This window comes from Malus sylvestris, chromosome 10 (genome assembly GCF_916048215.2).
Source record: "Malus sylvestris chromosome 10, drMalSylv7.2, whole genome shotgun sequence".
Lineage (NCBI taxonomy): Eukaryota > Viridiplantae > Streptophyta > Magnoliopsida > Rosales > Rosaceae > Malus > Malus sylvestris.
This window is the reverse complement of record NC_062269.1, coordinates 17,416,994-17,443,503: the sequence shown is the minus strand read 5'-3', so window position 1 is coordinate 17,443,503 and position 26,510 is coordinate 17,416,994. Positions and strand designations below refer to the sequence as shown.

The 26,510-nt window shown below is 40.1% G+C and overlaps 3 protein-coding genes across 3 annotated transcripts; 2 read left to right on the top strand and 1 right to left on the bottom strand.

Annotated features, from left to right (window-relative positions):
• The first annotated feature begins 5,101 nt into the window (after positions 1 to 5,101).
• Positions 5,102 to 7,107, top strand: LOC126586894 (probable carbohydrate esterase At4g34215). Its single transcript, XM_050251858.1, has 2 exons — positions 5,102 to 5,823; positions 6,475 to 7,107. Exons 1-2 carry the CDS (start codon positions 5,281 to 5,283, stop codon positions 6,697 to 6,699), a joined length of 768 nt encoding a protein of 255 aa, XP_050107815.1. The 5' UTR covers positions 5,102 to 5,280; the 3' UTR covers positions 6,700 to 7,107.
• Positions 7,108 to 18,601: 11,494 nt separating this feature from the next.
• Positions 18,602 to 21,356, top strand: LOC126585925 (D-3-phosphoglycerate dehydrogenase 1, chloroplastic-like). Its single transcript, XM_050250501.1, has 5 exons — positions 18,602 to 19,304; positions 19,380 to 19,756; positions 19,849 to 19,959; positions 20,048 to 20,143; positions 20,472 to 21,356. The coding sequence occupies exons 1-5, from the start codon at positions 18,764 to 18,766 to the stop codon at positions 21,141 to 21,143; spliced, it is 1,797 nt and encodes a 598-aa protein (XP_050106458.1). The 5' UTR covers positions 18,602 to 18,763; the 3' UTR covers positions 21,144 to 21,356.
• An 11-nt stretch (positions 21,357 to 21,367) lies between these two features.
• LOC126585926 (sodium/proton antiporter 1-like) lies at positions 21,368 to 26,256 on the bottom strand. Its single transcript, XM_050250502.1, has 10 exons — positions 25,773 to 26,256; positions 25,137 to 25,313; positions 24,870 to 24,998; positions 24,599 to 24,775; positions 24,173 to 24,279; positions 23,262 to 23,382; positions 22,660 to 22,721; positions 22,251 to 22,553; positions 21,748 to 22,042; positions 21,368 to 21,642 (listed from the first exon to the last, which is right to left on the bottom strand). The coding sequence occupies exons 1-10, from the start codon at positions 26,019 to 26,021 to the stop codon at positions 21,523 to 21,525; spliced, it is 1,740 nt and encodes a 579-aa protein (XP_050106459.1). The 5' UTR covers positions 26,022 to 26,256; the 3' UTR covers positions 21,368 to 21,522.
• Between the last annotated feature and the right edge of the window lie 254 nt (positions 26,257 to 26,510).

Sequence of the window (26,510 nt, the reverse complement as noted above, 5' to 3'; positions counted from 1 at the left end):
TGATAAGGACAAAATAAAGGGTAAAGTGAATAATACCAGGATTGACTTTTTAGTGTAAAAATATGGTTTTTCGTTAAAGTGAACAGTACCAGGTGCTTTTCGTTAAAGTTCCCTTTTAAAGATTAGGTATAATATTTGGAACCAGGATCCTCTCTTGAGCAGTTCCCTAGGGATCCCGCAACCTTGTCCGTTCATTTTATATCGTGCGGTTAATTTTCGTTAAGTACTATGCATATTTGAATTTTAAAATTTAAATTTTAAATAATTTCTTACCGCACGATATACAATGAACGGATATGATTGCGGGATCCCTAGGGAACTGCTCAGGAGAGGATCCTGGTCCCAATATTTGGAATAGATTGGTGCTGCAAAAATCAGAAAAGGGTATGACACTGCGCCAACAAATTCCGACTTTGGCTGATTAAGGCGGAGGAATGTTTACCAAGAGGATTTTTAGTAGGATTCTTTTCGCTTTTATTTTCATTATTTTTTTATTCTCTCCCTTTTATTCTCATTCTCTTCCCTATTAAAAAATTAACACAAAATTTTGATGTGGAAAGAAGGAGAGGGGAGAGAATCCTACTTCTTTTATCACGTTAGAGTGGAATTGGGATACTTTATTTCATGGCTGAGCAATTTGAGTTCTCTAAATGCAAGACGCTTTGCAATGTGAAAAAGACCTTCAACTCCACACACAAATGCCACTTTACACAAACCTCTCTCTCATACTTTCAGAAATAAACGGTATTGGAGCTATAGAATCAGGAGCAGCATCCTTAGTCTGGAGTAACAACATTGCTTCAAATTCAGCCCAACACTGCTTCAAATTCGACACAACACCACTTCATACTTGGCTATCTAAGTATCAGCAACTAAAGAGTCCTTGGTCTTCTCATTAAAAGAGGTCATCTTATCAACCTTCTTAGCGAAGTGGGGTGTTACTAGATTACTTGAGTGTTTGGCACATTGAAAGCCGGACCTTATGTGAACTTCACAATGACTAGCAACGTTGTCTTCAGGGTTTAGAACCCAAGGCCAAGACATACGTGTTCCTTATCGCTCAGATATAAGAGTCAGAAGCGCGCTCTACACCACCACCACATTAATTCTACCAAAAGTTGGCATGCTTGCATTCATCAGAAGAACGTAATTATCTTCTAGTTACTCGGTCTATGCCCCACGTAAGCTTGGTAGGTTTTAGAGTCAACAAATTCACAATGCAATTTGTAAACGTGGTACAAATAATTTTTCGTATATTGTTCTCTTCTCATTCTATATGAATGGATTTGACGGATTCCTGGTTTATTTTTTTATTTTTTTATGTTTACTTTTTAATTTAACTAGTATATGCCCACACACAAAGTGTGTATGAAATTTTTTATTTTTGTTTTTAAAATTGCAGGAGAGAGAGGAAGAGAGTGAGAAAGAAGGTGGGAGTGGGGGGAGAGGGAGAGAGGTTTAATTTATTTATTATTTTTTTAATTTTTTAAAATTAGTAAACAATAAAATTTTGTTTTGTAAATTTACGTTATTGCCCTTATTTAATTTTTTGTGATAGAAGACTAAATAGTATTTTCACTATTTTTTAACTGACAAACAAAGTTATATTAAGAGTTTTTATCACCAACGGTCCCTGAGATTGACCAAATTCATCATTTTGGTCCATAACTTTCGAAATCAATCAATGTTGTCCCTAACATTCACTACCGCACATTAATTTGGTCATTCCATTTATATTCCGTCAATTATTACGTTAGTTTGTATGTGGGACCCACAAATTCAATAAAATGGTGACATATTAATTACAGAAAAGAATGATTTTTATCACAAATGGTTCATGACATTGATCAAACTCCTCATTTTGGTTCATGAGTTTCAAAAATCAATAAATTTGGTCCTTGACTTTCACTACCGCACATCAATTTAGTCATTCCGTTAAAATTTCGTCAATGTTTTATGCAAGTGTGACAATATTGACACACCCCGACCGGAATCGAGGCATACTGGCCGTCACGTGAGGGTGACGTAGCCATGTGCACAGTGTGGAAGCAATTAAGATAAGAAATATACGACTAAATTAAAACTGAAAGCTACTAATGTGCACTATTAAACAGGAAGTGCTAGGAGTGAAATACAAGTGTAAATTCTCCTATTCAGAGCATAGAAAGTCTAGGTGCAGTCCAGTAGGACAAGTACTAATTATACAGTACCATAAGATGTCCTACAATTATTTTAATAGGTCAGAACCGTCGGAATCCTTGTACGCCACCAACAACAGTCTACCTAAAAACTGGAGGGGCGCAAAACAGAAAATGTGAGTGGGCAAAAACAAATGTTTTACAAAACCATTTCATTTCTCAACAGTTTTAACCTCTCGCTGTAAAACATGTATAAATTTTCCCAGAAGTAGAATATAAACATATGCATAAATATATATGAAAATATATCAATTCAAATCATGCTTCACATATTCATAATCATAAGTATGACATGCCAATATATAACAGAGTAAGTAATTCAAGAGAGAATAAATTCATGGAGATATATCATGTTAGCCAGAACCCCTATGGAAGTCTGTACGGCTGAATTCATAACTCAATAGTCAAATCTAGCCGGAGTCACTACGAGGACCTATACGGCACTCTACTGAACTCGAGTTGGAACCAATGAGAAGGTCTGTATGACAATATTGGGTGTAATATAATTATGCTCAATACTAATTTCTCATAATAGCTGGGCGATAAATTGTTAGTCACCTACGAGTCGGAACCACCTATGATGGTCTGTACGACAAAACTGTACACCTAAATTGGATCCAATGTGAGCATATGGTGCGGGAGGTGACATCAATAACAGGCCTGTGCCATATCTCTAGCTAAATCATAACCACTCTAGGTGCAGGTTTATGAGCTCAATGTTTCTCAATCACATATCACATCATCGATGATTCACATAACCAAACATAACTCACTTGGTACTTACCTGAGCGTCCACAGCACCACAATTATATATTATGCATCATATACTAGCAATTACAAAATATAAATCTATATGCATGACATTCAAGGCATATTTTCATTTAAATGCATTTTCTGAGAAAATATCAAGTATATAAGGGTATACTGAAAATCAAAAGCCCACTCACTAGTATGTCGAAGGGTCGTAGCCCCCGAGTCACCCTTGACTGTGCTCGTCCTCGGGATAAGTCTCACCTATATGCGAATTAACTGAATAAACGTTAATTTAAAGCACCTAACCAAAACTAACTAATAACTTCTCATACAATGCTCAAATGGGATGTTTGAATATACCAACGTGATTTACACAACTCCACGAACATCCCCATATTTTTAGAAAAATTTTCCGACCACCCACGTGCAGGCCAAGGCACAGCCAGATGCGCCGCCCACGTGCAGGCATGTGCTTGGCACACTGACAGTGGCAGTAACGGCGTTAGGGAATATTCCGTTAAAATCTGGAATATTCCGTCTAAAAATTAACGGCGTTACCTTACACCATTAGCATATTCCGTTCAAACTGACGGAATATGCTCCTTCTTCCCCGACGAGTCACTTGATGCCGGAAACTGTTCGCCGATTTCTGGAAAAACTTCTAACCCTAATTTCTACCTCATTTCAACACCAAACTTTATGAAATTTGAATCATTTTAAAGACGAATCAAACCATACCTGAGTCGAGCCCTGAAATCGCCAGAAACCCGTCGGAAAAAGCTTTTATATTCCGGCCAAACTTAAAACTCGTCGCTCTTGTTATTCTGACGTCCAAAATTTTCCAATGAACCACTCCTAGCCTCGTAAGGACCTCCGTAAGCTACCTATAAGCTTGAAATCCCCCAAAACATGAGATTTTACGTTTGCATGAATAGTACCTCAAATCGGAGGTTATGGTTTCTCAGGCTTTTCAAGGTTTCAAGTACTAAAAATGACATATTCGAACTCAGGGACATGCAAGGAATTTGAATCTTACCTTCTTGACGTCGATCCATGCTTGAAGTGTGAGTTTGGCGTTCGTTCGTACGTGAGGGAAGGAGAGAGAGAGAGTGAGTCCGAGGGAGAGAGCACGGGAGAGAAGAGAGAATGAGAGTTTGTGTGTGTGTGTGGTCCACGTGGGTCACCAACCAAAACCACAAAAATTCCTTTCTAATTTCTTCCAAAAATTAGGGAAAAAATGCAAGTTTGAATCCCCATCTACATGCATAACACACCACAACGTTCACATCCAAGGGTAAAATATTCAATTCACGTCATCGATAATTTACTTCTGGACGAGCTGTGACAATATGGTCCCATTAATTCAATCATATGGCGCAACATGGATTAACTATAATTTTTTTTAAAGATTTAAAACTAAAAGTAAAATAAGAAATTAAAAACTAAAACTAAAAGAAAAAAAAAGGCATCATCGTTTTCATCTAGGTATGCTAAAAAAGAAAAGGAAGGCATCATGACACCATTAAAGCTCTTGACCTCCCAAAACTCACTCCTCATTATCTTTAGTTAGTTATGATCGTATCAAATTTGAATTGAATTTGGATTCGATTTTATCGAATTTAGATTGAATTTTATTTCCCAATTAGAATTGTGGGATGCAAGAGAAATGCCAGCATGGAATACGTCACTCTAAAAAAATAGTTTCTTATAGTTAATTCACTTGACGCCATATGATTGGAATGGTGAGACCACATCAGCACACTAACAAAAAAATATTGACGAAATTTTAATAGAAATGACTCAATTGATGTGTGATAGTGAAAGTTAAGAACCACATTTATCGATTTTTGAAACTCAAGGACCAGAATGAGGAGTTTGATCAATGTCAGAGACTATTTGTGGTAAAAATCCTTCTTTAGTGTAATCCAGGTGTCACAATTTTATTGGATTTGTTTGTCCCACATACAAACTAATAGAATAATTGACGGAATCTAAACGGAATGACCAAATTGATGTGTGATAGTGAATGTTAGAGACGTTATTGATTGATTTTAAAAGTGAAAAACCAAAATAATGAGTTTGATCAACATTAAGAACCATTTGTGATAAAAATCCTTCTGTTAATGCGTAATATGTAGTTTAGATACTTGTACAATGTTCCTGCTTATTGAACTACCAAGTATTCAATTCAATGGATGTTTTCTTTCGTGTTTTTTAATTCATAGATAAACCCCCTTTATTTACTACCTTGACATTTTGGACCAACTCCAAGACAAATACGGTTCATCTGCCCTCAGATTACAACGAACCAAACACCGACCGAGCCAGGATGGACTCCCTAACCCCCGACGCCAAACAGATCTTCATCTTATCCGGCCAGAGCAACATGGCCGGCCGCGGCGGCGTCTTCAGGGACCACCACCACCACAATCGCCAGCAATGGGACGGCGTCGTTCCGTCGGAGTGCCAGCCCCACCCTTCCATCCACCGCCTCGACGCGCATCTTCGGTGGGTGCCCGCGCGTGAGCCGCTACACGCCGACATTGACGCCAAGAAGGTTTGCGGCGTGGGCCCGGGGATGGCGTTCGCGAACAAGGTGAGGGAGTGTGCGGGGGAGGTGGGGCTCGTGCCGTGCGCGGTGGGCGGGACGGCGATCAAGGAGTGGGCGCGTGGGGAGCACTTGTACGAGAGTATGGTGAAGCGGGCGAGGGAGAGCGTGAAAGGCGGGGGTGAGATGAAAGGGTTGTTGTGGTACCAAGGGGAGAGTGACACGTCGACGCAGCATGATGCGGATGCGTACGAGGGGAACATGGTGAAGCTAATTGAGAATGTGCGCCAGGATCTTGATTTGCCTTGGCTTCCAATTATCCAGGTTGGAGAGCTTGTAAATTATTCTTCAGTCTTTTGCATTGATGGCCATTTTATAAGCATATCATTTAGTTACTAACCATTGTATTTCAAACGCAATAGTTTTGATTTTGTCCGTAATTCCAACGAAATTAGCACATGAGCATCTGATTTATATTTCATTCCATCCCCTCTGCCAAAAGTTGATGTGGTTCCTCAAAATTCTATGCCAAATAATTATTTTAGTTTTTTTTTCATTTAATTTTGAGCTACCCTTCCCTAGCCTTGCATTAAATGCTTGGTATAAGTGTATCTATTTATATTTCCTTTAGCATTTACTATGATTTGAAAAATTAATATATTAAAATATAAAATAACATATTAGATCATCAAATTGAAATTTGGTGTTCATTATTTGACCTCTCCTTTGAATATGCTACAAACTCACATGGTAAATTATTATTTTCTACGCTAATGGGAGGGGTTGGGCTTAGCCTCACACTATGCTAATAATAATGTGGTTCAAATTTGAACTTTGGCGAGAATCGAATCTAAACCTCTCACTAACCAGTGAAGAGGAATACTATTAGACCTTAATACTAAGTAGTATATATTGCGATTGATACGTTTTTTATTTTAGAGACGGTTAAAAATGATATTAATACTTTGTTTACAGGTAGCTATTGTGTCCGGAGACAACAAGTATATGGAGAAAGTGAGGGAGGCCCAATTGGGAATGGAAATCCCAAACGTCGTGTGCGTGGATGCCAAGGGGTTGGAGCTCAAAGATGATCATCTGCATCTCACCACCAAATCCCAGGTTCAGTTGGGTCACATGTTGGCTGATGCATACCTCCAGCATTTTGGACCCTCAGAACCCAATTCTCATGCTTCCCTTTGAAGTACACTATCTAATTTCACGGCGTTACTTCTTTTAAGGTGCGTTTGGACCAGGAACTTTGAACCTAATTATTGATACGGTGTTTGTTGGTGTATGACTAATGACTACGTCTTTGGTGGGATTGTGTTTTCATTTGGTCGTATGGTTTGGGGACGAGGCATTTCAATGAACTGAATGCCGCTTTTGGGATTTGATCCAATGGGCCTAACATGCCTTGCCCTAATGCACTAGATCTTTGTGTTGATGAAAAATAAACCCTAATCACGTTACGATGTGTTGACTTTTTATCTCTCTTTTTCACGTGGTTGAAACCGAGGTGGGGTAATCTCTAATTAATTGATGACGGGTTTTTGGACTCTGTTAATTTGATTGAAACCTTTTATATGTTGATTCTGTTTATTAAGTTAATTTTATTGTCGCTGACTTCAAAGTTTGATCCCCCTCATGAAGTCTACATAGAAAATTATATATTATGATTAAGACAGACTATTTGAGTATATTATGTTAAGTTGCTAATCATATATGATTTTTACCTCTTAATTTTATAATTAGACAACATAGGGTTAGGTTACACCATACTATAGCAGATTTTCGTGTTTTACCACCTTATAAATAGAGTAATCTCCGATTTTCATGCAATGTAATAACGCTATTTATATATGATTTGTAAGCAAAAGGAGTAACAAATGGATTGAGTAAAAGGACCTAAGATATAGTTTCAATGACGTCATCCATGCAATAGATGTTGAGCTAGGATTTGGATCCCATCCGGATCTTCTTAGGGATACTTTGTACGGTCAGAAATCATTTTGAATTTTTTTTATTAAAATTAAACACAAACAGGATCTAACGAAAGTTGGCCGTACAATGTACAATGAATGGATAGGATGTGAGGAAAGAAGATCCGGAGAGGATCCTCCGTTGAGCTATTACCGTCACCCGTGTTAACGCTCAAAATTTGTAGGTTAACAAATTAAAATATTGAACCCTTGGTGGGTTTGGGATATGGGCTGAAATGAAATGAACACAAAGATGTAAGTGGTTCACCCCTTAAAATTGGGCTACTTCCACTATTTTACTTGGATTTAATTGATTACAAGACTAAAATAGCGCTTGGCTAATACATGAACTCTTTCTCTCTTTTTTTAATCAGACCCCCATACAGATGGTCCTCACCCTTTTATATATGCCCTCAATGAACCTCCCAGCCTTGGGTCTCCCCAACTTGGCATTTAATATGTCACCTATGTAGACTAGGCCTCTGACACCCTTTGACCTATCAAGCCAACATTCGGCAATGAAATGACATGTGTAAAGCCAAAATGGTGCACTATGTCAAAATGATGCATGCCGAGCATCCCGCTCGCCCTTGGTTATCCAACCCTGCTTGTATGAGCGTCGTTCCGACTATCTTTACGTTTCATCTTAGGACAAGTTTCCAATACAGCCGTCAGTCTGCTCATGTGCCTCCCACCGGTCGAAAACTCTTTATATGTCTTGGTCGAGTTGAGCTTACAGGAAATTGGCTTCAGCACTCGGGAGCGCTCTCTTCTAAGCCCCTAAGGCTTTGGGCTTCTTGATCTTTTTAGGGCTTCTCATGACTTCTTTTTAGGTCTGCACAATTAAATGGGCCTAAAAAATCCAACATTAACAACCCGTCCCATAGGTCGTTTAAATTACTACAATCAGTATATTAGTGACCATTTGAATGGTTTTGTTAGGCACATGTTTAATTTAGAGGGTTGCAAACTAGGACGTTGATCTCGCATCCGAGAAAGTGCGAAAAAGTAGTTCAAGAACTTGGATATAATAATAAAATCCGAAAGGGGCTAAATTTGGTGCATCTAGTCATCCTTTTTCTTCAATCTAATATACCACCGCTGGCATGCCTTACCAAATTTCTGAACTAATTATATGCTGCTGTTTCTTTTGTTTTCATTAAATCATATATTGCTTCAAGTTTTGGAGGCAAGGATGACTATCCCAATTGAAATTATTAAATTCATTTGGCCGGTTCATTTAGAGATCACAATGTAGAAAGCGAAAGGCTAAAAAGCGTGAAAGGAAGTCTATCGATGGAATTAGACCTGTAAACGGGTCGGGTTTATTGGGTTTGGGTCGGGTTCAATCCGACCCGTTAAGTTAACGGGTCACCCGAACCCAACCCGTTAAGCTAACGGGTCACCCGAACCCGACCCGTTAAGCTAACGGGTCACCCGTTTCACCCGTTTCACCCGTTAACAATTATTATTATTATTTTTTTTGCATAAAGTTTATTTTTTGTTATTAAGACTTTACTAAAATTACTAAAATATCCTCAACTAACGGGTGCTAACGGGTGTTAATGGGTCCTAACGGGTCTAACGGATTGACCCAAAGTGACCCGTTATTTAACGGGTTGTTAACGGGTTCACCCGTTAGCGACCTGACCCGTTAAGCATCCACCCAAATACAAATATTAAAGGGTTGGGTCGGGTCGGGTTAACGGGTTGGGTCCAAAATGCCAGGCCTAGGTGGAACCACATTAATCAAACGTACGATGGTTTTGTGAAGAGGATGAGGATGAACGTCCGATTGAATGAGGATGAACCTCCGATTGAGAACTTGTTACAAACAGCTGAATTCATGACCTTGAAAAAGTGCTTCTTCTTCCGAAATTTGGAGGACCTACCCAACGAGATGTCGTCGGAGACACCGCCTCTAGGTTGTGCTTTTGATGACGGCTTGTTCATCATCCGCTAACACTCGTTTTATCCGTTACTGTTTGAACCCGATTTTATCCTATCGGTCCGTTGTATTGAAGTCGTTGGATGACTTCGGAGAGGAAAGAAACTTTGTTGTAAATTGAAATTACTATTATAGTAATTACTTTGGAAATATCTTTGGCGTTTATAGAGTTGACTTGTGCATGGTATTCTATTAAAATTAATTATTAGTCGATCCAATTGGTTTGGGATAAAGGAAGATAAGGACTGAATTCGTATTCCATAGCCGAAAACCATGCATGCAGGTTGTATTTTGGATAATAGAGGGATTTGTTGATCATCATCATAATGGGATAAAGCTACAAGTGGGATTTGATAAACATGATTGGTGATGAGTATCACCAAGTAGTAATCCTGATGTTGCACACATTCCAAGTGGTGCACGTGGGTTTGGAGATAAAAGGACTGGATTCATGCATGTACGTAGGGGATTAGGAGACCATTTTCCATGCAATTCATGCATGTAGAATCGTAGATGATCTGGTGAATGGGTGATAAGATATGGCACGTGGTGCTAGGAATTTGAAGTTGGCAACAATTCTAAATACGAGCCTTATCAGAAGACTAGTGTATCTGGTCTGGATACAAGGAAAATGCAGTTGCCAACTATTCCAGGATATCAAGATGATGACAAAGGCTTATGTGATAGCTATCTTAGAGGAGTGATTTGCTTTAGGCTGGAATTGCATGGGTTAGCTACTTCACTGCTGTAAATATGAGGCACTGTGCAACGTGCAAGAGCCCCTCCAAATCAACATATAACTGCCTTGCGCAAACAACTTCTCAAAGACCTTGAGATTCTTATTTTTTTTCTTTTTCCCGCCAACACACTTTCAGTTTGGATAAATAGCACCGTGGAGGCAACCAGAAACATCTTCGTCATTAGTTTGGATAAACAGCATTAGAGCCATAGAACCAGCCGAGGAGGAGCACCTTCAGTTTGGATAAATAACACTGCTTCGAGACCGACTGGTTATATATCCAAGTCTCGATCAACAAGGATTTCCAAGTCCTTGTTGGAAGAAGTCATCTCATTAGCCTTCTCGGCGAAGTGAGGTGTTACCGGGTTACTACATTGAAAGCCGAATTTGATATTGAACTTCGCAGAACTAGCAGCTTTATCTTCAGGCGTCTAGAACCCAAAGGCTGAGATGTGTTCCTTCCTCAGCCGCAACCGCGAGATTAAGAAGTCAACAGTATGCCCAACGCCACATCAACATTCATTTTACTCCCCGGCTAAGCTCGGCGGACAAGTTGGCACGCCCCGCATTTAACTGAAGAATGTAGTTAGCTTATTAATTACTCGACCTGCGCGCCACGTAGGCTAAGTAATTTTTAGGATCAACAGTTACATAAGGCAAGTACATTGCATATAAACACTTCATGAACAAGGAAGATGAAGAGAATCTCAAGTGGATTCAAATATTCAACAAATATGACGTGTACTACAAGGGAGCCTTACATTGATTTCTTTTAAGTTTTAATTGAAGCAAAAATGAATTTTTATTCAAACACCTACTCTTTCACTCACCAAGACAACAACATACCAACCTAAGAATCATGTAACATGCACCATATGTCCCCACCAATGCACAGTTTGATTTTTGTTATAAAAGCGGTGTGAATGCCCACTGAAAAGGTAGTATGGACGAAGATTTTGGAAGATAATTAATGTTTACTATTCACTTGATGACTTTGGTTCCCATTAATATATTAAAATAACTCATGTGATGCGTTTGTTAGGTCTTGACTTTTGCCTATAAAAGATTGAAGAATACAGGAAAGTAGTGAGGTGAGAAACATACGAAGGAAAGGAAAAGAGAAAAGAAGGAAGAGATACAAAAAAGGGAAAGAAAGAAGAGAGATGCAACAAAAAATACCAGTGAGCCAGGCTAGAGAGAAAAGAGAAACTAGTGAGAGTTGTTTATGTTCTAGTACTACATCACGTGAAGTTGGCGCTAAGCGCATCACATACGAGTCCAATCATCTAACCTAGGGACAAGCTGGCAACTCTGGATCCAAAGCGAACTCAAAAAGTGCATGTGAACATACACGTGAAGCTGGTCCTTGGCCAGGACAGTACAAATAACTAAGAGACATTGTGCAAATATGTAATAATGAGCAGATAATATGCAAGGATGTCATGCCACAAGTTTAATACTCACAAATAATATTATAAACGTAAAGTGTACAAAATGTCTATTTGTAAAGCTAAACATGGCATGTCACATCATAGTACATTAAAGCAGTCGTCAGGGAAAACCACATATACATATATTTACATAAAAATGAAAAGACCCACTCACAGTTATTTGCGAGGTCGTAGCCGTTCTATCTAGGAAATGCAGGGTTGCCAATAGTAATCGCACATAAACATAATATAGAGACTCATTAGTAAAACTCAATTAAAACATTTGAATTTGGAAAACGGAGTGCGAAAATGGAACCAACGTGCCGAAACACCTTAGAAGGGGTCTTGGGAAAATTAAAAAAAAAAAAATCAACGCTAGACAACTGTGACGGTCAAGGGTTAAAGTTAACGGAATATTACATAAGTAACAAAAATAGATGCAACATCAAAAGGTCATAACGACCAAGAAGGACCAAGCAAGAACTAAACGAACTGAATAATTCAAATAGAGAATGGGGGTAGACTTGCCACCCGCGAGAAAGCACTCCCATAATTCAAGAAAATAGGGCGATGTGCACTTTGAATGTCACTTGTGTGGCGATCAGTCGAGTCGGTGTATAACCTCTTCAACTCGTATGGTAGTTTAATTCAATCCGATAGGCAGGAAATTAGACTTTCCCCCATATCAATGTTCACAACGTCTCGCTACCATGATAGCTTTAGAGATATCCAATCACCAAATGTAAAGACTCAATTAATAGGGTGTTCGTCAAAGGATTGAAGAACTGCAGATCTTTGCATCTTTTGTATTTGGTCGGTTTTCTCAAATTGTATGTCCGTCTAAGAATGACACACAATGATGTAGGGTAGACGAGCACCTAAGGTTGACATGAATGCCTTCCAATACTTGGAAGTGAAACTGGGATCACGGTCAGAAATGATCCTAATCGGGATGCCAAAGAATTTGACAAATTCTAAAATGAGGGATTCTACCAAGTGGTCTAGAGGGAAGTCTTCGTGGACCTGTAGAAGATGCGTTGACTTAGTGAGTCAGTCGACAATCACTAAAACATCATTATAGTATTCATGTGTACAAGGTGACTCGTACAAAAAGTCCATAGTGATATCCTTCAATTTCCATTCGGATACAAAAAGTGACTGCAACAACTCGAACAATTTCTTTCTTTCTACATTGACTTGCTGAAAGATCAGATTTTTGCTTACTGACGACACAATCTCCATTTTCATCTCAAGTAAAAAATATACAGGTTGAACTTGGAAATTAGCTAAGGAGGTATCTTGATGATTTGTAAGTAACGTCACATCAGCACTCATGAGTTCTAACTGAAATGGGATATTTAGGTTAAGGTGCATTTAGTTAAAAGGTTCTTCTAGCGAAGGTGTCAGCTACTAAGTTTGTACGACCGAGTTAGAAACTTATTCACATTCAACGTCTCAAACTAAATTGACTCTTCTTGGTCAACTTGTGAGGAAAAACAATATAGCCAAAAAATCGTTAACAACTCGCCAAAAGTAATTGAAAAGACCAAGGAAATCTCGTATTTCACAAAACTTTGTGAGAATTTTCAATTTTCTACAACTGCAATCTTTTTAGGAATGACAAGAATGACATCTATTGAGATTATGTGTCTCAAGAGAAACTTAATCTAAACAGAAATGGCAATTGTTAAATTCATTGTAAAGCTAATTCTCTCTGAAATCGATCAGGACTGATTGTCGATGTTTAGAAAGTTTGACTTTGTTGTTGGAGTAAACAAGGATGTTATCGATAATCCTATCATGAATTTGTCGGGATATGGGCGGAATGCCCGATCTGTCAGGTTTATGAACGATATTGGAGCGTTCGTCAACCCTCATGACATCACAAAGAATTCATAATGTCCATGTCAAGTCTTGAGTCTTGGACCTTTGTGATCTTCAGCTAATCGTAACCAGACTTCAGATTAAACTCGAAGAAAGCTTGGGCTTTATAGAGTTGGTCGGAAAGACCATAAATTCGAGACATGGATCAACGATTTTTAATTGTCACAAATTGAATTCCTGGTAAACAGTGTGCAATCTTAAGGTTTGGTATTTCATCTTTATGAATGGGATAAGAGGTCTCTATGGTGAAGGTTTAAGGAAAACAAGTGTTATACCTGGAAGTACATCGAAAGAGTACTCCACCTCTCAATTTGGTGGTATCCTATGTAGATCTTGGAAACTGACGTCAAGAATGTACATCCTCAAATCGTACCATACTGCCTTTTTTCTCTATAACACCTGCTAATAGACCTCACAACTTTTCTCAATATTTGTTTCACCTTTGTGGTGAGGATTAACTCATGCTTTAGTTTCTGATGTTTGACACCACAGGGACAATTGGTCATCGGAAAATGACAACTTTCAGTAAGTGCTCCACCTGGGTATGTTTGTGATGTAGTCAATCCATTCTTAAGATCACGTGAAGTCCACAATTTCTAACAAAGTAAGATTAACCAGTGTCATTGGATTGGTAATGAGAACGGTGCATTCACTGCATTAGGGATTAACTGGTGTCATTGGATTGGTAAAGGGAATGATGCATTCACTACATCAGGGCTATATGTAAAAACTTTGTCTCATGACGAGTAAACAAGAGTGATATGACTGAATGGTGGTGCTCAGATCAATCAAGACCCTAGCGAAAGTGTCCTAATAATGTACTCATGATTAGGTCGGGATCGTTTTGGTCATTTAGGAGGGTGATATGGTTGACATTGCCATGGGTTTACTGTTCTCCTACATGGAGGGTGATTTGATTCCTTTGGCCCTAATTGCCTCTATTAGCGTTTTTGATGGTTTTGCTGTTACCTAACACTTATCTAGTATTTTAATACTATTTGCCTCTATGAGAATGTGAACCAGCATCCTGGAAATGAGGTATGATACCCTTATATTGCATTGTGTTTTCAATATAAAGAAATCATACCGCTTGGATACTAGTTGACAGTTCCTAGATACCTGACGTTGCCATTCTGGTGGCAAATAGTGTAACCTAGGTTGGCTACTACCTACGACATGTTCGGATGAGTAAGTACGGTTTCTAGGAAGGCTGCTCCTGTAAAATCATTTTGTCATTTCTAGGGATACTAACTATAACTTATGGTATTGCTAACCATAGGTATAACAATTTGTACTCCCATGCCCATACACACCTTAGTGACGGATACTACATTGGAAGTGATTTTGGAAACTATTATTTGTGAAGCTGCCCTAAGCTCAGGAATGAGAATTGTGTTAACCAACTTTAGAATGGGGTTTACTGGAATTCGATTTTTCTTTTGAAGGTCCAGGATTACAACTACTACATTTGAAAGATTAGTGCTGTTAGGGACCAAAAGTGACTATCCCACAGATACTCTTCTGTTGAGTGCTAGCACTTTTAACACTAACATTGTCATTCCAGATATTTTTGGAAACTTCGAGGCGAAGTAAAACCTCAAGGAAATAACTAAGAGACACCGTGCGAACATCTAATAATGAGTAGATAAGATGCAAGGATGTCATGCCACAAATTTATGCTCACAAATAATATTATAAACATAAAGTATACGAAAGGTCTATTTGTAAAGTTAAACATGGCATCTCACAACATAGTATATGAAAGCAATGTTGGAGAAAACCACATATACATATAACGTGAAAACGAAAAGACCCACTCATAGTTACTTGCGAGGTTGTAGCCATTTGAACTAGGAAAGGCGGGGTCGCCAATAGTAATCGCACCTAAACATAAAATATAGACCCATTAGTGAAATTCAATTAAATAGTTGGAATTTGAAAAAAAAAAGAGTGTGGAAAAGGAACCAGTGCATCGAAATACCGTAGGAGGGTCCCGGGTGAATTTTGAAAAAAAAGTCAACACCGGTCAATTTTAACTGTCAAGGTTAAAGTTAACGGAATATTACAGAAGCAGCAAAAATAGCTGCACCATCACAAGGCCATAACCACTAAGAAGGACCAAGCAAGAACCAAACAAACTAAATAATTCAAACAGAAAATGGGGGTGGACATGCCACCTGCAAGAAAGCACTCCCATAATTCAAGCGAAGAGTGTGATGTGCACTTTGATGCCACCAAACACCAACGCATGTCACCAAAGACAAGCCGTGAAGACACCCATTGAGTCGAGAACCAGAAGGCGGTGGTTGATGAATCATAATGAAAATCAACTTTGGTTAGGTGGAGGACAACATAACAAAGTGGTGAAAGGGGATATGTAAGATTGAGAAATGGAGGAATAAATAGGATGTTGGTTGGGGGAAGGAAACAAGGGAAAAGTTGTAGATCTTGGGCTAAATAGGAGTGAAGAGATGGGACAGAAATGGAACAAAGTGAAGGAAGGGGCATGAAGTGAAATCTAAGATAAGCTTACAGAATAAATTGAGACAAAACTCAAGGAAAACTGAGACAAACTAAGAAGAAAATTGAAATACGAGAGAGAAAAAAAAAGGAAAAAGAGAAGGACGGAAAGAGGAAAAAAATAAGGTTGCCACCCGCACCAAAGCCAAAGGCTAGGTCCAGTGTCTAGGACTATTTCTTGTGTTTGTGTTTGTAGAGAGAGTTGCTCAAGAAAATAATATTTTTTTATCTTAAAAATGTGGAAATAAAATTTATGTCTCCAAAAATGCTAACGGACTATCTCAAAGTGAGACTCTTCATGTACTCTCTTCATCTTATAGTTTAACATCAATTTCCTTACTAACATTATAAAACATTGCTCCAAAAATATGAGATGACAGAGAATCCATGAAAATTGAAAAATCTCATAGTTTCTTTACTATTTCTATTGAGAGACTTCCCTTAGCATTATCCTTTATCTTGTGTCCTTTTAAACAATAAATATGGTTGTCAAGTCCTACTAAGAAGGAATTGGATCCCATCCGGTTTGTGGAGATTCTAGAGATCCTCAATTTTAGCTAATTATCGTGTATCGTGAGGTCATGAATCATTTGACTTTTTTATTTAAAATTAAACACAAATAGTATCTGACGAAAACTGACCGTACAATGTACGTTGAACGGTTAGAATGTGAGGACCCTAAGGCCATCTCCAACTGAAGGAGGGCCAGATGGCTCGTTTTAGCCCTATGGACCTCCAACAAATTAATATTTTAATAAACAGTGTAGGACCATATTTCTTACCATTTTCAACCGAGGACCAAAGGGCCATATAGCTCGTTTTAGCTCTGTCACAAACAACCATCTCCTCTGTCACAAACAACCATCTCCAACCGAAGGGCCATAGGGCCAAACATAATTTATTATTTAAATTTAAAAACTACAACTAAAATTAAAAAAGAAAACTTAAATTTAAAAACTACAACAACTTAAATTTAAAGTCCAAAATCAACATCATCTTCATCATCCGCCATTGTAGGAGTATAGTCGGAGGTAAACAACTGCCGTTAGGCCATAATTTCCCCCTTTTTTTTTCTTTTTAATTTTTTTTAATTTTTTTATATTATCAAAATAGGCCATACTCATTGGAGTGTAATCTGAAGTGTTCATTTGCATATTCCTATCATCCATCTCTTCTTGTATTTGTTTAGCCTGTTCTTCATGCCTTTATGTGGCAAAGACATTTTGCTTCGCCATTAATCGCAATGAGGCTGCCACTTCCTGTTGAGTGGTGTAATCATCCGTTGCCTTGCCTTTTTCCTTCAATCGAAGTCGGATTTTCTACCCTTGTTTCTTGAATGGTAGGAGATCCATCTTCATCCACATCTACAATTGAGGATGCAATTCCGAACATCGACGTAGGAGCAACTCTATGTTAAGGTGGATCTTCAAATAACACTCACCCTTTACAAATTTCCCAATAACCGTGATGCTGAAAGGGTTTCGAGCTGCCCTCCAAATACAATTCCTCCACTTGATGTACCTATAAAATATAATTACACAAATTAAAGGAAATTAATTTATGAAATTAAATGTAATATAATTAAATATAATTACAAAAAGTAAAGGAAATTAATTTATGAAATTAAATATAATATAATTAAATATTTAAAATAAATTGTGAAAACACTTACTTCATCGTAGTAATTGGTGCCGCTTTCATGTTCACTTGCGGCTGCTAACAGTGCTTGATGCCATTTATTCAAACTTGGATGAAGAAGTTTCTTCCATCTTGAAGAACAACTCTCATGGTTTCGGGTATTCGGTGGAGTAGTGCCTTCAAAGAACTCATAATATTTTTTTGACAAACGAGTCCGAATACCTTCACTTGTTTGAGAACTCCCCCTCACACTATCTTCCGAGACCCATCTATTTGCCTTGCAAAGAGCTTCATCTTCTTTTCAGGTCCAAGCCCTATCTTTCATTGCAGATGAGGCCATTTGACAATTATTGAAAAAATTGAAGGAAAAATTATTGGAAGAGGTAAGAAATTATGAGAATTGAAATCGTGAAAATTATGTGAGAAATGGGGTAGGAATGACTTCAATATTTATAGGAAAAAAAATGAGAATTTATAAAAAAATTTTGGACAAAAAAAAAATCAAATCCAACGGTAACTGACGTCAACTAGCCGTTGCTAGTTGGCATCACGCTGACGTCAGCTAGCCATTGTGTTTAAATTCTGGCCTGGTTCGGGGCTGGCTGGTTGGCTGGTTTGAGCCGGTCGGTTAGCCCTTTGGCCATTTTTTGTTCAGTGGGGCTCACGAGCCATTTGGCCTGACCCTCGGTTTGAGATATTTTAGGGTTATTTTATGCTCTCTGACATTCTAGATCCTTGGGTTGAAGATGAACATCCCGTAAAATGGATCCGAAGAATATCCTCTTCCTACCAAGAAATTAAAATGTGGCCGGGGTTGGTATTTCACCAAAAGCCAACCCTCCCCTACTCTGGCTCCCTACACGCTCTCCCACTCATCCCGACTTTCCCGCTCGATAAACTAGCGCGTGAAAGTCCCCGCCTGTCTGTAACGACAAAGCTCCGAAACCCTGTGTCTGAGGGCTAACCCCTCTCTTTCTCTCTCTCTCTCAATCTCACTCTCTCTCCTCCCCACCCCACTTGACACACCTCTACGTACAAAAACACCCAGATCAGAAAAAAACATACATACAAACACCACCGCCGCCGCCAGCACCACCTGTAGCATCACCGCCAGCACCGCCCAAATATGGCCACGTCAGCATCGCAAACCCTCCGCTCCCCATTTTTACGGAACCCCGCCCTCTCTCTCTCCTCCAAGCCCTCCCTCTCCGCCTTCTCAGTTACTCCCGCCTCGCGCCGCCGGGCCCCTCCGCGGCTGGTCGTGGTGCTGTCTGCTGCGAACCTCGACGCCAAGCCCACCGTTCTCGTCTCCGAGAAGCTCGGAGAGCCCGGAATCAACCTCCTCAAGCAGTTCGCCAATGTCGACTGCTCCTACAATCTCAGTCCCGAGGAGCTCTGCACCAAGATCTCGCTCTGCGACGCGTTGATCGTGCGGAGCGGGACCAAGGTCACCCGCGAGGTGTTCGAGTCCTCCGGCGGGAGGTTGAAGGTTGTGGGAAGAGCCGGCGTCGGCATCGACAACGTGGATCTAGCTGCGGCGACTGAGTTCGGGTGCTTGGTGGTGAACGCCCCCACGGCCAACACTGTTGCGGCCGCCGAGCACGGGATTGCTCTCTTGACCGCCATGGCTCGCAACGTCGCTCAGGCCGACGCGTCTGTGAAAGCTGGTGAGTTATTCTGTTAGTTGTAATTCATTGGGGCTTTTCGTCGAACAGTTGTGATTCAATTTCGTTGTGTTGCAGGGAAATGGGAGAGGAACAAGTATGTGGGTGTTTCCCTTGTTGGGAAGACCTTAGCCGTGATGGGGTTCGGGAAAGTTGGATCTGAAGTGGCTCGGCGTGCCAAGGGGCTCGGTATGCACGTGATTGCCCACGACCCATATGCTCCGGCGGATCGTGCCCGTGCCATTGGTGTGGAGCTTGTGAGCTTCGATGAGGCTTTGGCCACCTCCGATTTCATATCTTTGCACATGCCTCTTACTCCCGCCACCGCGAAGGTTCTCAATGATGACACTTTTGCCAAGATGAAGAAGGGGGTACGAATTGTGAACGTCGCTCGTGGTGGTGTCATTGATGAGGATGCACTCGTCAGGGCGCTCGATGCCGGAATCGTTGCTCAGGTTAGGTTCTTACCCTTTACATATTCAAATACCATATGCATTTTAGCATTGTGCTGAAAGTTAATAATGTCATTGATTTTTTTCGTCTGTAGGCTGCTCTCGATGTGTTCACGGTGGAGCCACCGCCACAGGGCAACAAGTTGGTGTTGCACGAGAGAGTTACCGCCACTCCTCACCTCGGTGCGAGTACCATGGAAGCACAGGTAGCGTTTTGCTGGTTTGCGTCAATATCTTATTTCCTAGTTTTTGTTTTCACCTGGGTGTCTTATGATTTTTGAATTTGATGTACAGGAAGGCGTGGCTGTTGAAATTGCTGAAGCCGTCGTTGGAGCCTTGAAAGGAGAGCTTGCTGCTACCGCAGTCAATGCACCAATGGTTCCTGCTGAGGTATCATCGCAATTGCCCAATATACTCGTCTCTTTCATTTTCTAAGAAGTCTCTGGATAGATTGTTTACTGTCTGCTCTGGAAATGTTACAATTGAACTGGATCTGCAAAGCTACTTGTTATGTTTTGAGTGTTATAAATTTTTCAAGTTTCACGTACCAAATCTAAAATGTTCACAACGCGTTAGTGCATATAATATCAAGATTGAATTCTTCTGGCAACAACAACAACAACAACAAAGCCTTTTCCCACTAAGTGGGGTCGGCTAAGATTGAATTCTTCTGGCGCTTGCAATAATTTACAATTTCTCTTACCATTCTCGATTGTAGGTTTTGACAGAACTGAAGCCATATGTTGTACTTGCTGAGAAGCTAGGGAGACTGGCAGTCCAGTTAGTGGCGGGAGGTAGTGGCGTGAAAACTGTCAAGGTCTCGTATGCTTCAGCTAGGGCTCCTGATGACCTTGACACTAGGTTGCTCCGAGCCATGATTACGAAGGGTCTCATTGAGCCCATATCCAGTGTTTTCGTGAATCTGGTTAATGCAGATTTCACTGCCAAACAGAGAGGACTTAGGATAACAGAAGAGCGAACCATTCTTGATGGTTCGCCTGAGAATCCACTTGACTCAATCCAAGTTCAGATTGCCAACGTGGAATCCAAATTTGCCAGTGCGATATCAGAGAGCGGAGAGATCAAGGTGGAGGGTAGGGTTAAGGATGGGGTTCCTCACTTGACCAAGGTTGGGTCATTCGAAGTTGATGTGAGCTTGGAAGGTAGCATCATCCTCTGCAGACAGGTTGATCAGCCAGGTATGATAGGACAGGTTGGGAGCATTTTGGGAGAGGAGAATGTGAATGTCAGTTTCATGAGCGTCGGAAGGATTGCCCCGCGAAAGCAGGCTGTGATGGCAATCGGGGTGGATGACCAACCCAGCAAGCAATCTTTGAAAAGGATTGGGGATGTTCAAGCCATTGAAGAGTTCGTTTTCCTCAAGTTGTAGACTGCCTTTTCCTTTTGTTTTGCTTCTCGTTAGGTGGCGTGGCTACATCTTACCTGCCCGATTTTGGAAATCCGTATGATTTGTGGTAGATTTAGGTGAGAACGAAGAATAATTCAGTTTGCGACGATTATGTGTGTACCCTGTATTGCTTTCATACCACATTTGAGTTGGGATTGTTTATTTCTTTGCAAGGAAATAGTGTCTTCCCTAAAAGCTCATACAAATCTCGTTGAACCATTGCCGCACGAATTTTTTTTTTATATAAATTGTAAGTGAGAGAATCATCTCTCTATTGCTCATTCACCGTTCACAGTCACTAGCAATCTAATGTGAATAACACTCATGTCGAAGTATGGACTGCATCATCAGAAGTTCCAATTCATGAACCAGAAATGAAAGGAACCTGAGCTACTGTCGTCGGTAGGGAGATGTGGAGGTTTTGAACTGCTAAATAGGCAGCGATACCAGCGGCATAACCGGCAAAAGCAAAACCACTCACCTGCAGAGGACGGACAACGAATTTTTTCGTGACCACCAAAAGGAGGATGAAACTTCAAAGATGTTATGTTTAAACGGTATTTGAAACCAGTTGACTCGTTGATACCTTCCGCAAGTACCAGAAGAAGTCCACCTTTTCCATCCCCATAAAAGCAACCCCAGCTGCAGAGCCAATAACTAACATGGAGCCACCAGTACCAGCACAATATGCAACCAGCTGCCAAAACTCAGAATCCTTGGGAAAGGAAGTGAGGTCGTACATTCCCATAGTTGCAGCGACCAGTGGAACATTGTCTATAATTGCCGATACTACTCCTATTGAACTTGCAATCAGTTCAATATTGGGAATGTGAGAATCCAGGTAATTAGCTAATTCCCGAAGAATTCCTGCTGCCTCCAGGCTAGAGTACAAGAGAAGTTAAAATGCAGAAAGTGAGATTTATGCCATCTGTAGCCACTTTTGCATAGTCTGTAGAAAGCCAAGAGGTAGGATGCCAAGCCATGCGATATATATGATTGACTCAAAACTTTGCTACTGCTGCTAATTATATGATAATGATTTTTGCAATTGCAAGAAAAAGAAGTCGAGTACAGTTTCAGTGTATTCACCTGCTAACCGACAATAGGATGCCAAGGAAGAACAGTGCTCCTTGAGTGTCAATCCTTGACAAAGCCTGTGGCACTTTTAACTTCTGTCTTTCCGATTCACCATAATGTATAGCATCAGTCAGAATCCAAAGGACTCCGAGTCCCAGAAGCATACCCATGTAAGGAGGCAACCCGGTTAGGGCCTTGAACACTGGAACAAAAACCAAAGCTCCAATACCTACAGAGAAAACAAGCTGTCCCCGAGGTGCCATCTGTTCAGATGCCATGACAATGGACGCGTCTGGTCCTTTCCCGCTTACTTCACTGAATGGAAGAAAAACTCATATCATTCATCTACGATTCACTGAGTTTAATACAAACTTTCACGTCTCAATTCCCTGTCTTTGGTTTAACAACACAAAAGAAGTACCTAGTCAGGGACATTAGCGCCAGAGGAACAGCAAGAGAAACGGATGCAGGTATAAACAAGGTCTGAAGCAAGAAAAACGTATTCATTTTAGGTCAGAGTATTGATAAAATAATTACTTCAAGGATGATCATTCTACATAATCAAGTGCCAGATATCCAGATGGTAAAACTTAGCACTCAGGAACAGAAACTCTAAATGAAAAAGTGGTTTACAAAACTTCTCCATACAAAATAGTATGCTTATATCCATTCTCATTACATGCCTCTAAAGAATTCAGGTGAACAAAATATCATAACATTTCAATAACAAAATCAAGTATATATTGTCATACTGAAGATCGGTGGAAGGCAAATAAAAAACCATTATAACTATCATCCTTGCAGTACAACCTTTCCAAATTTAAGATAGGACCAACATACAGCATAAGCTAAACCATGATTGGTTGCATAAAACTCCAGTTTTGCTTTGGAAAATACAATAACACGCATCAGGCATAAAGCCCTAGTAAATAGATAATAGGACAACATGAAAATAAAAAAATAAAAAAGAAAAAGAAAAGAAATTTGATATATGAATACTTATGTCAGAGTGAAGAGAAAGACCTTCATTGTCTCCAATGTGGATATCTGACCGTGTATCCACAGCATAGTAGTGGTAACATCACCAATGGGAGTCCACGCACCACCAGCATTTGCTGCTATGACAACAACAGCTCCTAAAAGCCTGTCAATAAAATACAATTCGGTGAATGAAGCAGAAATTAAGCATCTGTTTGGGCTCCATTATTGTACAGTGCACAGGAAATATAGTACAACTTTATACATGGCCAAATGAGGTAGGAACTATGAACACGCTAAAGTGGTGCTTAAAGAGACTATATTCGGAAACAAACACAGTTTTAGTTATTATCCTATTTCTAATTGGCTTCCTAAGTAACATACACAGAAAGTGGTATAATAAGTTTCTTTTAAATGCTAATCACAAGTTGTTAAAGATATAATAGAACTGATAGTTTTAGAATGAGCAGGATGATAGTAATTCTGGGCTAGAATAACAAGTGGCGAGATTGCAGGTAAGGGAATAAATAGGGCAATTATTTTCTACTAGTTTCCTTATGCATCGGTGCAAGAGATGTACTCCTTTGACAGGGTCAAGGTATAGCCTCTTCCAATGTGTATAACTAGTTATTTGCAGGATCTCATCTCCTTTATGTTGCTTCGGAAATCTGGGAAGCAATGTCTTCATTCAAAGAAATATTTCAAACAAAAACCTCAACAGATATATGATTCAGCTTAATATGATTTTTCTTGGACTGTACTCTAATGACCTTGAAACATTGACCATTCATATCTAGTATTCTCCTACACATCACCAGGAAAGATTAAATGCTAAAAGTTGGAACTATTAAAAGAAAAAATCACATTTGCCTAAATGCCCAAAAGTAACTTAACGTTGGATGATATTATAGCTGAAACAGTATTAAGCAATCTTCAAATAGATGGTCAGAACATACTTGCGAAATTCTGACTGAGGAACTAGCTTTCGCAATAAAGAAACCATGACAATGGTGGACGTCAGGTTGTCAAGAATTGAACTAAGGAAAAAAGTCACAAAACCCACCTGAAAATTCAACATTTACTCATTATATGCAATTTGATTGACACAAAGTAATGTAAACAGTAAAAGGACAACCCTGTCACAAAAAGTGAAGTTTAATTTGGGATTTGGCCATAGTTTCTATTGAACACTCTTATCTGTTTGGATGTTAGCAGACATACAAATCTCTTATACCACAGCCAATCCAGCGAAATATGGTATGTTCCAAGAAGTTGTTGATTGAATAATCAAGAATGAGTCAGCTAGAGCAAGTCCAATATCTCAAATGTGCATTAGAAAATAATAATAGACATTCGCATGACAGAAGAAGCAAAGAACTCACCACCCAAAGGAGCGTCCTTGGCTTTCGAGTGGTTATATTGTCAGTAACCAGCTTAAATCCTTGATGTGAATCAACTATCTCTACAATTGTCATTGCACCAAGCAAGAAAAACACTATTTCACTGACTTCAGCAGATGCATGTTGTAATTCTGAGACAGCTATATCAGTTGAAGGAGCCTACAAAAGTATCAAAATTAGGTTTGGGAGAAGGAAATATGTACAAGATATTGCAAATGCGGTTGCACTTTCAAGTAGTAAATATAAATCTTACCCCAATACTTCTTACTACCCACAAGCTCACAGCCATTAACAAACCTACTCCACTTTTGTTGAAGGCCAGAGATTCTTCAAAAATTATGCCCACATATCCTATTCCAAACAGCAATGCCATGGCAACGTCCTGTATCACAAGTTCTGTATTATCAACTTAGTGTTGTAAAGCATCTTTTTTAAATGTGTACAATTATATGCTGAAAAAGCACTTAGGAAATCATGGGAAAGGCACATTCAAACAATCACGCTGCAAATAAAATGTTACCTGATTAGCAGCAACCCAGGAATGGTTAATTGCCACTGCCCCTGTTCCAGCTGCAGCAAATACTGCAATAGCTTTCAGCAAATCAGTTTTTGGCCGGTAACTGGCTTCAAATTCTTGTGAGCTCGTTTCGTCAACTGAACATAAAGGATCACATGATCCAGAACTTGGGTTCAACTCCTGATATCATGCTAAAAGGTGATTCAGAAATTGAGAAAACCAACACCAAACAAGAGCAAGATGCCATACTAGAGGCCCTCAAAACTTTTGAGTTTCGACAATTTAGTTTACAAAGCAGCAAGTAATTGGCAATCCAAGAGAAACCCGTCTTATCCTATTAGGCAATTCCATACCCATGAACTAATTATATGTGCAGGTGCCACTGATACATTTCAATTCTAACCTCAGAGGGATTAATTAAACTATATGCAGTAAGGAGATTCAAAATATCAACAAATTATCAAAGGGGCTTTCAAAGTTACCAATTTTCACAAATTTATCCGAGTATGTTGAACTTTTCACGAATTACCCAATTAAAATTTACACATACTTTGCCAAAATGAACCAACCAAATTGCAAAACAAGCAAAACTAACAACTGGGTACTGTTAAAAAAGGAAGCTTTTCGCCAAAGAAGAACCTGCAACTCTCTATCGGAGCTGGATTTAATTTTCTGCTGCTGAGCTGAAGGAGAAGAAGATGAAGAACTCGAATCTCGTGCTTTGTCCTCAGCTCTGGCCAGCAAGCCATTGCCGAGCAATCTGGAACCTCGAATTCCACGCAGAGAAGGAAATAAGCTGCGGGTCTTAGAGACAAAGGGGAGGGAGCGCTTCTTGAAATGGTGGTGGTGGGATGGAGGCAAGTGGGCCCCAATCGAGAGGGAAGCCATTGGAGCCGCCGGCGAGCTAGGGTTGCAGAAGATGAAGACGATGAGGGTAGTGGGTAGTGGGTTCGGATCACTGAGGCAGTCTGCAGAGGTTCTTGTTTGTGAGTGTTAGGGCCAGTTGCATGGAAATGGAAAGGTACTTAGAGCAGCTCCAGCGGGATAAGTTGCTCAAGGGACAGTGGGCGGAACAGGGCTTGATTGCTCGAGGGAGGAAGCCCAGCGTTGGCTGGCGAGGGAGCCCGAGCAGGCCCGAGGGAGAGGCCCGTGGATTCGTGCCGGCCCGAGCGCCTGAGGTGGGTTTGACGCCTTTTTTATAAAAAATTTCGGTCTGGGCGATGCCTCCGGCCTCATCTCCACCTCCATCCGCTTCGCCCTCGACTGCCCCCTCAACTATGCTCGATCCTACCTCGCCGAACTTCTCCCCCTCTGCGTCCGCCGCATCGTCTACCTTGACTTCGACCTCATCCTCGTCGACGACATTGCCAAGCTCTC